Consider the following 11,845-nt stretch of genomic DNA (forward strand, 5'->3'; position numbering starts at 1 on the left):
CACCGCAATCCTGGGTCAAAAATCACGCGACAATCCTTACGCTTCACTGGGTTTTACTTCTCACGACTAACACAAATATTACGCTGTACAAGCGCGTTTCAACACTTCGAAAAGGCACGTCAAAAGCCGGTAAAAAGATCTCCGGTGTTGTGAATTGTGTTTTCGTGTTTTAGCAATGTAACTATTATTTTAGCCGGGAGCGTTTAGGTTAGCCCCTCCCTTCGAAACCACCTTTCTTTGAATAATGAGTGAAAATATAATCAAAACAAAACAACTTTTCAATATTCCACCAAGGTCACCCAGAATGAACGAACTTCCAAATGCACCGTCAGTTTAAGCGAGATATATTGTTTCTTTACATCACCATAAAAGCGAAGACTACATCCTCACGCAAAATGTTTGAAGCATGAAGACATGAAGTAATTTGCGAAGTGACGAGCTGACAAACAAATCATTCAAAATTCTCGAAATGGTCCAAAGTCCGTGAATCGCTAAAAATAAACCTTACTCTCAATGAGTCGGTTTGCTATAAAAGTTTTTGCTACATTTCAGCAATTTACGTACGTAACTAAGAATATTTGTCCCGCTTTTCAATATACATTTCAACGAGAAACCAGAAGTTCAATCATTCACAGTTGCGTGTTGTACAGTTTAAGGGAGGTGCATATAATAACAATAGCGACGAAAACAACTTGAACTCGTTCAAAACAAAGTACTTAAGGTTCAATCAGTTGATTCAGAATTATTTCATAGCCGAGTAATGACCAATCAAGTCACTGCTTCTATTGAGATTGACGGGAAAACAAGAAATACATTGCGCGATTATAAAATTGCTTAAAAAATTTCTCGCTTTCACTGCTCCGCCAATGCAAAAATAGGCAGAAAGATTTCTCAAAAAAATGTTCAGTAAAATACTAATGCTAGTGTCGTCGCGGTGGCTTTGTTTTTAAGGAAAAACAGCTTGAATATTCTTACGGCGTGAGTCAGTGTCTTTTTATCATATCAAGTTCCAACACTTTCACTCTATTTTTATTTTCAAAACTTAAGTGATATCATGCGTTTCGAGGCGATAGCAGACGATATTGATACCAAAACTGCTGCAGTGAAGCTTTACACCTCGTGTAAATATTTATAATCAGTCCAGTTGACGCTAAAATGACGGACGCATATTAATAAGTGGATATTTTTAAAATATCTTTATTTATATTAAAAAAAGTTAAAATGTGGTTTTACGAGAAGCACTGTATATGGAGCTGCAAACGTTGGACAAATATTCTTTGAGGTCAACCGCTCTGTAATCTCGTATTTTGTCGATAAAATCTACCGCAGCAGACGCCCCAGCGACGATTCTTTTGAGACAATAGAGAGAGTTTTGTGGGTGGTGAACCCATTTTTATTATTATTACTGCGTAAAATGGAATGACCGGCTTTTTTCTCAGTGAAACGTGAGTTTCATAGCCTTAGGCTATTGCTTACTGTGAAGCGAGAGTTGATTAAGTTTCCATAAACGCATGAATTTCATGAATGCATGTGCTTTCCGTTTGCAAAACGTGATCTAGCTCGCCTATTTCACCCTTTTAACTTTAATGTTTTTCTCCCTTAGAAATTTACCTATCATGTAACAAAAAAAAATGACTTGCGAGGCTCAGTTTACAGGTTTGATGTACATGTAGCATGTGTCTCAGAAGACAAGACACTAGTTCTCTCGCTCCTCTCAGTACAGGAGTGTTAAAGCTTACAGGGGAATTGTTAAGGAAACCTGAAAATACAGAAGGGTCACTTGTGATGCATGCAGCAGCTCGGCACGGCATCTTATCTCCGGGTGGGAGTATTCATACTCAATATCTTCTTGGTTGCTTCAATCGTCACAACGCCGGGAATAACGAACTTCGCAATTCCCTCGTGCAGATCATACAAACAACACTGTGTATGACTTAGGTTTCATTTGAATATAAAAATATCTGAAAGGGGTAAAAAGAGAAAACAAAAGAGAAAAACTGTCGAGGGTCAGCCAGATCATGAGAAAATGCGGGGAAACGGACAACAATACAACACCGTATATCTAACATGTGGTGTATGTAGCTATAGTTATTTGCATCTATAACTTCAGTTGTTTGATAACCTGACTCGAGTGAGTGATGGGCGATTTAATTTTAACGTATTCTGAATTGCAACAAGTTCATTTCTGCAAAAGATATTTAAATATGTTGCGTTAAGATGTTAATCATGATTGGAAGATATTTATAATACCAAGGAAAGACTCTTCAATTCGGTGCAGTTAAATAATGGAGGAAAACTCTACATAGAACGGCGTAACATCTTACCATGTTTAAACACTTTTGGCTGCGAAAGCGTCAATCATTTCCAAACAAAAATTTCTGGATCTTTTGCGCGTAACGTGGACACAAGCTTACACTTTCTGATAATACCAGCAATGCTTTGGATCTCTGAGCTTTCCGAACTGATAATCGGTATCTCCTGAAAAAAATACGTTAACCTTTTTGTTAAAAAATATATATATATATATATATATTCCTCCCATTTTGTTAACAACGTTCTAATGCTTACGGTTAAAAATTTGAACAACACGCAAAAAAAAAACATCCTTTGCGACCTGAATTAGACAAAACATCAAACTTTTTGTAGCATTGCTGCTTGTGAAAACAAGCATGTATTACTAAAACATAGTTCCTGCATTAGATTTAAAGTATTTTGCACAAATGGTCATATACAAGGCGCCGCTTACACTTCGCCCACGAGCTACAACAAACAATTCTAGGATATCTGCATTCAAACGACGGCAGAAAGCTGAATGTTCCCACTGCTTGGCTTAAAAGTTAGAAAAAATTGGTGGTGAGAAAAAGGAAAGATTTACGAAGAATTCATTGTTCTCAAAATAGTCTATATTTGCTTCAAACATTTCCCCTCTCGTTTCACAGCTTCACTCAACAGAGTACATTCGATGTTCTCCGTCGATAATGAATAACAAAAAATAGGGCAACGGACAACAATACAAAACTAATTTACGGCACTATATTTGGCATATGGTGTCAGAGTTGTTCTTGTGTCCTCGCATACATTACTTGTTTGACAACCTCAAACGGACGTTTTCAAATTGATGTTGGCACCTATTATTGCAACTTTGTTTCTGCAAAATTTATTTAAATAAATATGTTGTTTAAAATCTTAACGTCAGAAGATATTTTTAACACCAAAGAAAGGCTCTTCAAATAGAATAACAAAAGAAAACTCTACATACAACGTAGTAACATTTCACCACGTTAAAACACTTTTACTGAGCCGTACAAGTGTCATTTCCATAAAAGCATTGGACCTTTTACGTATAACGTGGAAAAAGGCCTCCACTATCTGACATTCAAAGCAGTGCTTTGAGCTCCCTTGAATATAATATATCTCTTGTAAAATTACCTTCTTCTTTTTGGTCTTAAAAATATATTCCTCCCATTTCGTTAATAACCTTCTAATGCCTGCGGTTAGAAAATATGAATAACACGCAACTAAAAAACCATCCATTGTGACCTCAAATTAATATGTAATATCAAAGTTTTTCTACCTTTGTAGTTCCTTTTTTTTACTGATATAAAATTTGTAATAAACATTGCCAAGCACAAATAAAGCATATCTACGTCAGTCCCGAGGCAAACATGGCATCAAATTAATTTTTAGGTGACATGACGTGGCTCTTAAAAATTAACAAAGTACATTGTTATGAAAATGGTTCAGCGAAAAGCTTTTTTTCTTTTTTGAAAACAAGCATGTAACATCTCTCGCAAAATCCCCCATTTTAGCACATTGTTTAAACTCGACCTATCTTCCAAAAATGGTCATATACCCCGCTTATTACACTTCGCTCACGAGCTACAACGACCAAGGACATCTGCCTTCAAAAGAGCCGCAAGTACGAACTATGGCAAAATCTGAAGGCACCCACTACTTGGCTTAAAAGTTGTTGGGAAAAAACGGTGGCGAGAAAAGGGAGAGATTTACAAAGAACCCCTCTCAAAATGATCTATCCTTGCATGTAACATTCCCCTCTCGTTCCAGAATGCTTTTGACTTTAAACAATTATTGGATGAGGTTTTTGTGATATCCGGAATAATCAAGGTCGAGGTAGTGGTTATCAGCCGAGGCCGAAGGCTGAGGCTGATAACACTAACCGAGACCTTGATTATTCCGGAATCACAAAAACCGAATCACATAACTGTTTTATTATACATTGTTTTAAAGAAAATAACGACAAACCCATTATCGCACCGAACACAGTTTATTTTCGACAAGCCATGTTCTTACGTGAACTTGACGTTGCTCTTGGAAATCATGCATTGTGCGCGCAACCTACGGATTATTCACTAATCTGCTAGCAGATTACTGAATAATCTGCAGGTTGCGCTGTTTCCCAGAATTAGCTGTGGGCTTTTAACCAATGAGAGGACAGATGGTGCCTACAATGTATAATAATCTCGATAATTAGCACACGCCTAACTTGGGAATATCATTTGTTCATCTCCATACTGACACAAACGCCCACAGGAAGAAAACAGTTCTACCACGGCTATTTGTTTGAAAAATATATCTTTTATTAATCTCGCTGTACAAAGAGCGTGAACACGTGGAGGTCACTTTAGTGCACATGTCGCCGTTAACCAATAATGGTTCTTGAAAATATCTACATATCTACTGAATTAAATTTAGCGTAACTAACCCTAACCCGGGGAGGGGTACTCCAGTATATGGGCTCTATAGGTCTGCGGCCCAACGGTAGAGATTTTGACCATTTTTGTCCGAAACAGGGCATGTTTTTCACTCTGGCTTGGCACTGGGTATTTTGTTTTCAAGGAACTATTGTCTTTTTTTTTTGCATCAACATTGGCAAATTTGTAGCCCTTCTCAAATGCTTACCCAAATGGAAGCCATTTCTGGTTATTGCTGCAACATATTAGAGGGGTATCGATGTTTCGTTCCGGTCCGAAATAGGGCATGTAAAATTGCAGATTTTGGTCTAAAATAGGGTACAGTTTTCAAGGTTCGGGCCGCACACTGTCACCTAGACTGCTGGCAGTCTGTTTTTCTCTCGAAATTCAGCAAGGGTTTTGAGGAATGACGCTTCAGCGTAAAGGGGAATGGCCACTCGGCCACCGCCGTACTGCCCTTTTGCGTTCGCGATGACTAAACACTCGTCTAAGTGACCCTACGGGAAAAAACCGGCTGCCAGCAGACTAACTGTCACCAAAAATTTTAGGGAAGGGACGCAGATCAGACACGAGAGAGCGGCGGAAATCGAGCCTAGTAATCCGTCACATGCGAAGTTTCTCAAAATCTATGGAGTTAAAAATAAAAAGGCCATATTTGTGCCCTACGGAGGGGCACCAACATGGCGGACAGTCATCAATCAAAACATCTGGAATTTACTTCGGTTATTTCATGCGATCAGTTCAACCTCGTGAGGCACAATCCTTCTTATAAACTTGGAAAAGTCGGATTTTAAAAATGATTTTCCTTCAAGCCAAAGGTTGCTATCGAGCTGAAAACGTGCTAGAAAATATAAACTTTTTAAGTCTTATACTATTATAGCCAATAAATATCAAAACTTGAAGGGCCTTAAGATTTCTGATTTTAGAATTTGATGCCTTCACGTGAAAAACTTAGAGCAAAACTGCCCGATTTCACTGATGTCACGGCTTGGACTAAGTTACTTTTTCAGCACCGATGACAGGTAAATAGACAAAATGATGAAACATCTCACAGTGACAGTACGAGCTTTTTTCAGGGCATATCTAGCAAGCACTGAAATAAATAAATAAGAATCATGATATTTGACCAAACTGAACTCTAACATCGGGTTCATCATTAAGATCAGCTGCAGCCTCCTTGAACACCTCCACAGTGGCCTTGTCAAAGTTTGTAAGACGAACCAGTTGAACAGAGCTCTTAGGCTCCGCGCGGAAAAATTCCAGCGCGGCAGAGAACAGAATTTTGGCGCATCGCGCCTTCGGGAAGCCAAAAATACCGCTGCTTATGGCGGGAACAGCCACACTGTTAAGAAGCCTTGAGTGACACTCCGTCAGGGAGTTGTACATCGCTGTGTGAAGGTTGTTATCTTCATCTTTCTGGCCTCCTTCCCACACTGGGCCTAAACCAAATTAAAGTGCACGAGTTTAGAGTATAGAAACGTTTCCTTGAAGTAGCCTCTCTTCTCTGGGAAAAGAATAGTGGGACAGAGAAATAACGCTCTCTTATTTTCCGTAGTGATATCCTTTCTTTGATAATCTCGTTATGAACAACTATCTAGCGTAAAAATTGACGCAGTGCAATTGTTCACAGTCAAACAAACACGGTCAAACGCAGACAGGAGGGAATCATCAAGAGGCGGTGGTTTGGTGACTCGAAGGATTTCGGAATAAACGAATGGACCATTTTGGTAAATTGTTGCATGACAACTTTTTGCTGTTTTTCTTTTGTTGGGGAGGAGGGAAGGGGAATGTTGTCAAACCGAGCTGTGATGATTTTAGTTTAAGATATTTCATTCTGTTTCAAACTGGGTGTATTAATCTTTTGTGCTTGATATTTTGTACCTAACTCCTCGAGAAGTCAAACTTTTAAACCTTTCTAATTCTCTCGTCTTCTATTTTTAATAGGTACACAATGTTACTTAAAAACTTTTTTTATGGGAACTCTGAACATCTCGTAGTCTCTAGACTCTTCCTCTCTCACACCCTGATACCTGTTCAACCCATCTCTACTACCTAGTGACTACCCTGTGGTGTCTTCTTTTTCTACACACAGAGTCAATAAAACATGATATCGTACCTACTGCATGGATAACAATTTTACATGGAAGGTTTCCAGGGCCAGTTACTGCAATCTCGCCAGTCTTGACAGGTCCGTTCTTAGCCACAAACTCATCACTCTCACTTTGGATTTGATCTCCACCACTTTTGACAACTGCCCCAGCGACCTGGTAAAGTAACGAAAAAAAGCTGATATGAATAACACGATAACGGTACAGTTTGCTTGGAGCATAATCTGAACTAGCCTCGTTCTCCCTCTACAACAGAAAAATGATTCAATAATACTGGGAAACAAGTACCAAGTTGGTGTAAATAATGAATAACGGGTAAACTACCCAGCTATTTTATTAAGCTAGCATTTGTGGTTACATGTATGAATATACATTGTAAGGTCCTTGATAGGGTATACAGTTGTAGCCTCATTCTTGTGCCCAGATCTACCAATCTCTCTTGGCCAGTGAGACATGGCATGAGGAAAAGGATACTCTGGACACTCCAATTGATTGGTTAGATTCCTAGACAAAGACTTTCACTAATTTGAGGCTCATTTCTTTGCTGAAAACAACACTGGTTTATGTCTCCCTAAAACCGCTCAATGAAATCACCTATATATCTCCCAGAAAGTTTAAACCTAGCTTACAGGGAAAATTTTCGATAAAGTCTTCCATCACAAACCAGGTCAATGCCACTTCCGGTCAGAATTTTAATTCTCTTTTAAATTTCCAGCCTTTATTGATAGGTATTGAGCAAGTTCATTTAGATATCCACAAGGGATATTTTGGAAAGCAAACCAGCATGGGAATTAAATAAAATCGTTGTCCAAGACTCTAGCCAATCATGTGTCAGCAATCTTTTTCTTGTGCCAAGGCTCCTCTGGTTGAGAGGGGCAGACAGATCCAGATGGTACATTAAAGTTCGTGCACAGGACCATCAAGGTCATCAGCTTTACTTTCAAAACTAGGATGACCAAGCAGATGTGGGGGGGGGGGGGGGGGACGCAGGAGGGGGGTTGCAGATTGATTCTTACAACTGCCTCTACCAATCTACCATTATATCTCCACTTGTTACCAAAGAGATAAAGTGAGACTGCTTATAGCCTGATATGTAAAACCAGCAAAATGACCTGTTAATGTCGCATTATTTGCCAGTGAGAGTAATATTACCTAGTACCAAAGGCTGCAATAAGTATCAAGAGCTAACAGCTACATAGTACCCAGCATGTATTGAAAGCTAAATATCACTTAAGTGAAGAAAACTGTGCTACACAGCTGCTAAACTAATTTCTATCTTAAATTTACATGTATAGAATAAAAACTTTATAACGTACTCCTCCACCATGTTTTAACCAAGAGTTTGCTGCATTGACAATGGCATCAACATTTTCCTTTGTTAAGTCATTCTGTACAACTTGGGACAACAACAAAAACAAAAACAAAAACAAGAACAAATATGAAAATGTTTCCTGAATTGTTGGAAAACGCATGTAGTGTTGTAAGCCTTGTTAACCTTATTTATTTATTCACTTATTTATTTATTCATTTATTTATTTATTTACCTAGTTACTTATTTATTTACACTTTTATTTACTTTTTGTGTGTTAAGTATTAGTAGTGCCACCGTGTAACTTATACAATGTACACCTGTGTAAAGTAGAGTCAAGTTGTATGTACATGTAATGTAAGTACAAAGAATCCTGTGTAAAGGTTTTTACTTTTAAATGTAATTAAATGAATGTTAATATATCTAATTATTAAAAATAATAATAATAATAATAATAATAATAATAACAATAATAAATATCAAAAGATAGATACTTATTTTACAAAATCATGGAATAACTTCCAAAACTGGAATACACAGATAAACTACATTGTAACAACTAAAGGACAAAGATAGGTTCAAGAAAACTGTCCTGTCATTATTGTTCTTGAGAACTTGGATTGTGTGGATATTTACCCCTACCCTAGGGAATTCAACAGACCTGTCTGGGCTAGTAGGCTAATAATATATTATTTTACTGGTGGTTTAATACAGAGAGGACAAAATTATTAATTACATGTGTTACCCTCTATCCTTTTAGTTGCTTTCTTGTCAAGTGAGGAGAATATGACTGCAGCATGAACAGTACCCTAAAAATTGAATACTAGCAGTTAAATAAAGTTAAGTTTGGTAACAATTACTCTGGAAGAAAACTATTTCAGATGTCTCTCTTTTGATTACAAAATATTAAGCAATTTTGAAAATTTACTAACCTTCATTTGTCACAAAGTAAGAATAAAATACGTTTCAAATAATAAATAATGTTTTTGAACAAGAAGGCAATAGACTGAAGCATTAGAATGATTCCTGCACATGACTGTATTTCACCTGCCTTGGACAAGCAGAGAGGTTAAACCTTCAAGCCATTTGAACAATGTATAATCTGTACAAAATAAACTCTTTTCAAATTCCAGTAGAATGTTTAACCTTAAAGTTAACTGCGAAAATAATAAAAAATACATTGTCAAAATGGTTGAAGTGTTCTGCCTAAATAATGGTCGTTAGCTGTCGATCCAATCAAATTTTGACAATAATATTCAAAAAATGGAAGCTACAATGGTATGGATGAATGATTGCATTTATTATTCAGTTGAAGCTTCAGATCTTTGAATCAAAACTCAAATAGCAACACTGTATTATTTAATGACAGCATGGCCATTATGCAGCTCTTGTTAACTGAGCAGGAGGTCTGTATGGGAGAATCTTGACTGAGGTCTGTACCCACAACTGAGGTCAAGATTCTCCCCTACAGACCGACTTAGCTCAGTTAATAAGATGTTTATTATATGGCAAAGAAGAAAACTTTAATTCGTTTCATGAAACTGGTTTGCTGACATTTTGCTAGCGAATGGCGATGAGCTTAACTTAAACCTGCCGGAATTTGCTCGTCCTCTTTACTTCTTTTTTTGTCATCAGGCTTTTTGGCACTTACATAAATGATTGAGAAGAAAATAAAAGAAAATGGTGAACATTTTTGTATTTTAGTTTGCTACTTTTTCAACACAAAATGAAACCAGTCTACAGATGCCGGTCTAGATGGGTGGAATACCCCAGCATGAAAATGCTCCACAAGAATCTGCAAGAGTATTTTGTCAACACTAAACACCAAATGCCAAATACCAAATGCAGAATTCCAAATGCTGAATATTATGCAGTATATGAAGGTGATCCTAACCCTAAACTCTAATCCTCATCCCTTGCCCTTCCTAAACCCTCCCTAACACTAAACTTTAGATTCAGGGTTAGGGCTAAGGGTTAGGGTTACCACAATGTGTTCCCAGAAATATCGACACCCCTCCCATGGAGGTTTGTTTTGCTTTGATACACCCCCTTCTCATTCGTCTGGAAATTCCAGTTTTGGTTCATACTTTCCTTTTAAAGTTTTGGATTTCTATACCTCCCTCCCCCTTGGAATTTCTAACAACCCTCCTTGGGGGGTAACCCGAAAACACTGACCTCCGGTCTGTGGACCTCCACTACGGACCGGTTCCGTGGACTACCTATGGACTGGTCCATGGACCACCCCTACAGACCCCCTCTACAGAAAACCCCCCAAAATATAATAAAAATAATAAATAAATAAATATTTCAGTTACAGGTTGTCTAATAGATTACTCGTGATGGTGAAATTTTTTGAAAGTTACATTGTGCAAATGTACATGTAACAGACCCGGATTCACACACTGCCATTTCCTTTGCTGTGGCCATAAAGTATACGAAAGACGCGTACGGGGAAGCCTCCGGGAAGCCTCAAAATTTGTGTTCTTTCCCCTCTGCCATTTTGTTCAGCCCATTCTCCCGTGGGTTTGTGAACTCGTTCTAGGCTTCACAATTTGCTCAGCTGAATAACAGATACAACCAGGAATAAACAGCCTAAAAATATATCTTCCATAGCCAGATTGAGCCATGAAGGGAAGGTAAGAACTTTCCTTCTTACCATCGGCATCTCCTTACGTTGAAAATAGCTTTTAGGCATTTTTTTGGGAGGGGGGATGGGGTGTTAAAAACCCAAGTCTGTTACATTTGCACAGTGTAACACTCGAGAAATCACCAATATGAGTCTGAATCTATTAGACAACCCATAACTGAAATCTTTATTTATTATTTTTACACTATTTTAGGGTGGTCCGTAGAGGGGGTCCGTAGGGGTAGTCCATGGACTGGTCCGTAGGGTAGTCTGCAGACCCGGTCCGTTGTGGGGGTCTGCGGACCGGGGGTCAGTGTTTTCAGGTAACCCCACCTTGGGGTGGCCATGGATATTTTATAGAACTACACAATAAGGGTCATGTGTAGGTTTGGCTGGTGGCAATAGGGATCACTGTCAACAGGCATTTTACATTCAGGATTTGGTAGAATATACTGCTGCCAAAAGGGGGTGGGGGTAGTAAGCTTATCAAGATATTAGTACAAAGTTGACAGGGCCTACTAAAATTGTTATTATAACAATTATATAACTTATGACGTGACATAGCTCAACTCAATTCCAGACACAGCCACATTTGTTGACGGTCATCAAATCAACTTAAATATAGGAGTACAATAACGAGTATAAAAAGGTGCAAAAGAAACAAACTGACAACATTGAATACCATTGCCACCCCCCTCCCCCCGCCCCCCTCTCAACCCGGTTACTACGTTGATGTTTAAGTTGTCAAGATCCCAGCGGGGTTACTTTCCTTCTCCACTTCACCCGCCCTTGCCTGATCACCCTAACCCTCAGGCGACAGACTGAGGCTTACACTGAGAGATAACTGACGTAGCCATTTCAGGAGCTATCAACACTGAAAGGAATTTAAAATAACTTACCCCGGAATGGCATCTGGCAGGAACTATCCACTTGCTACTATTGACTAGGGAAAGGCATGTTCGATAGAACATGTTAACTATCAGTTTTCACATCACTGACCCACAAACAGTGACTAAGCAGCTTGCAGCGAACTTGCAGCAAATCCGCAGCGAAATGAGCCGTGAAAATGTTGCACAGCACCAGCAGACTG

General features: G+C 38.5%; 2 protein-coding genes across 2 annotated transcripts in view; both read right to left on the bottom strand.

Annotated features, from left to right (window-relative positions):
- LOC145465467 (docking protein 2-like) overlaps nucleotides 1-614 on the bottom strand; it is a 10,080-nt gene extending 9,466 nt beyond the window's left edge. The window contains exon 1 of the mRNA XM_081449249.1: nucleotides 1-614. This exon is cut by the window's left edge and continues 521 nt beyond it. The gene's annotated coding sequence lies outside the window, so the exon portion shown is untranslated.
- Nucleotides 615-4,576: 3,962 nt separating this feature from the next.
- Nucleotides 4,577-11,737, bottom strand: LOC145466336 (macro domain-containing protein LA_4133-like). The gene is made up of 5 exons (XM_081450046.1): nucleotides 11,655-11,737; nucleotides 8,875-8,938; nucleotides 8,137-8,216; nucleotides 6,829-6,976; nucleotides 4,577-6,151 (listed from the first exon to the last, which is right to left on the bottom strand). Exons 1-5 carry the CDS (start codon nucleotides 11,724-11,726, stop codon nucleotides 5,826-5,828), a joined length of 690 nt encoding a protein of 229 aa, XP_081306172.1. The 5' UTR covers nucleotides 11,727-11,737; the 3' UTR covers nucleotides 4,577-5,825.
- Nucleotides 11,738-11,845: the final 108 nt, after the last annotated feature.

Source organism: Orbicella franksi, chromosome 13, assembly GCF_964199315.1.
Source record: "Orbicella franksi chromosome 13, jaOrbFran1.1, whole genome shotgun sequence".
Classification (NCBI taxonomy): Eukaryota; Metazoa; Cnidaria; class Anthozoa; order Scleractinia; family Merulinidae; genus Orbicella; species Orbicella franksi.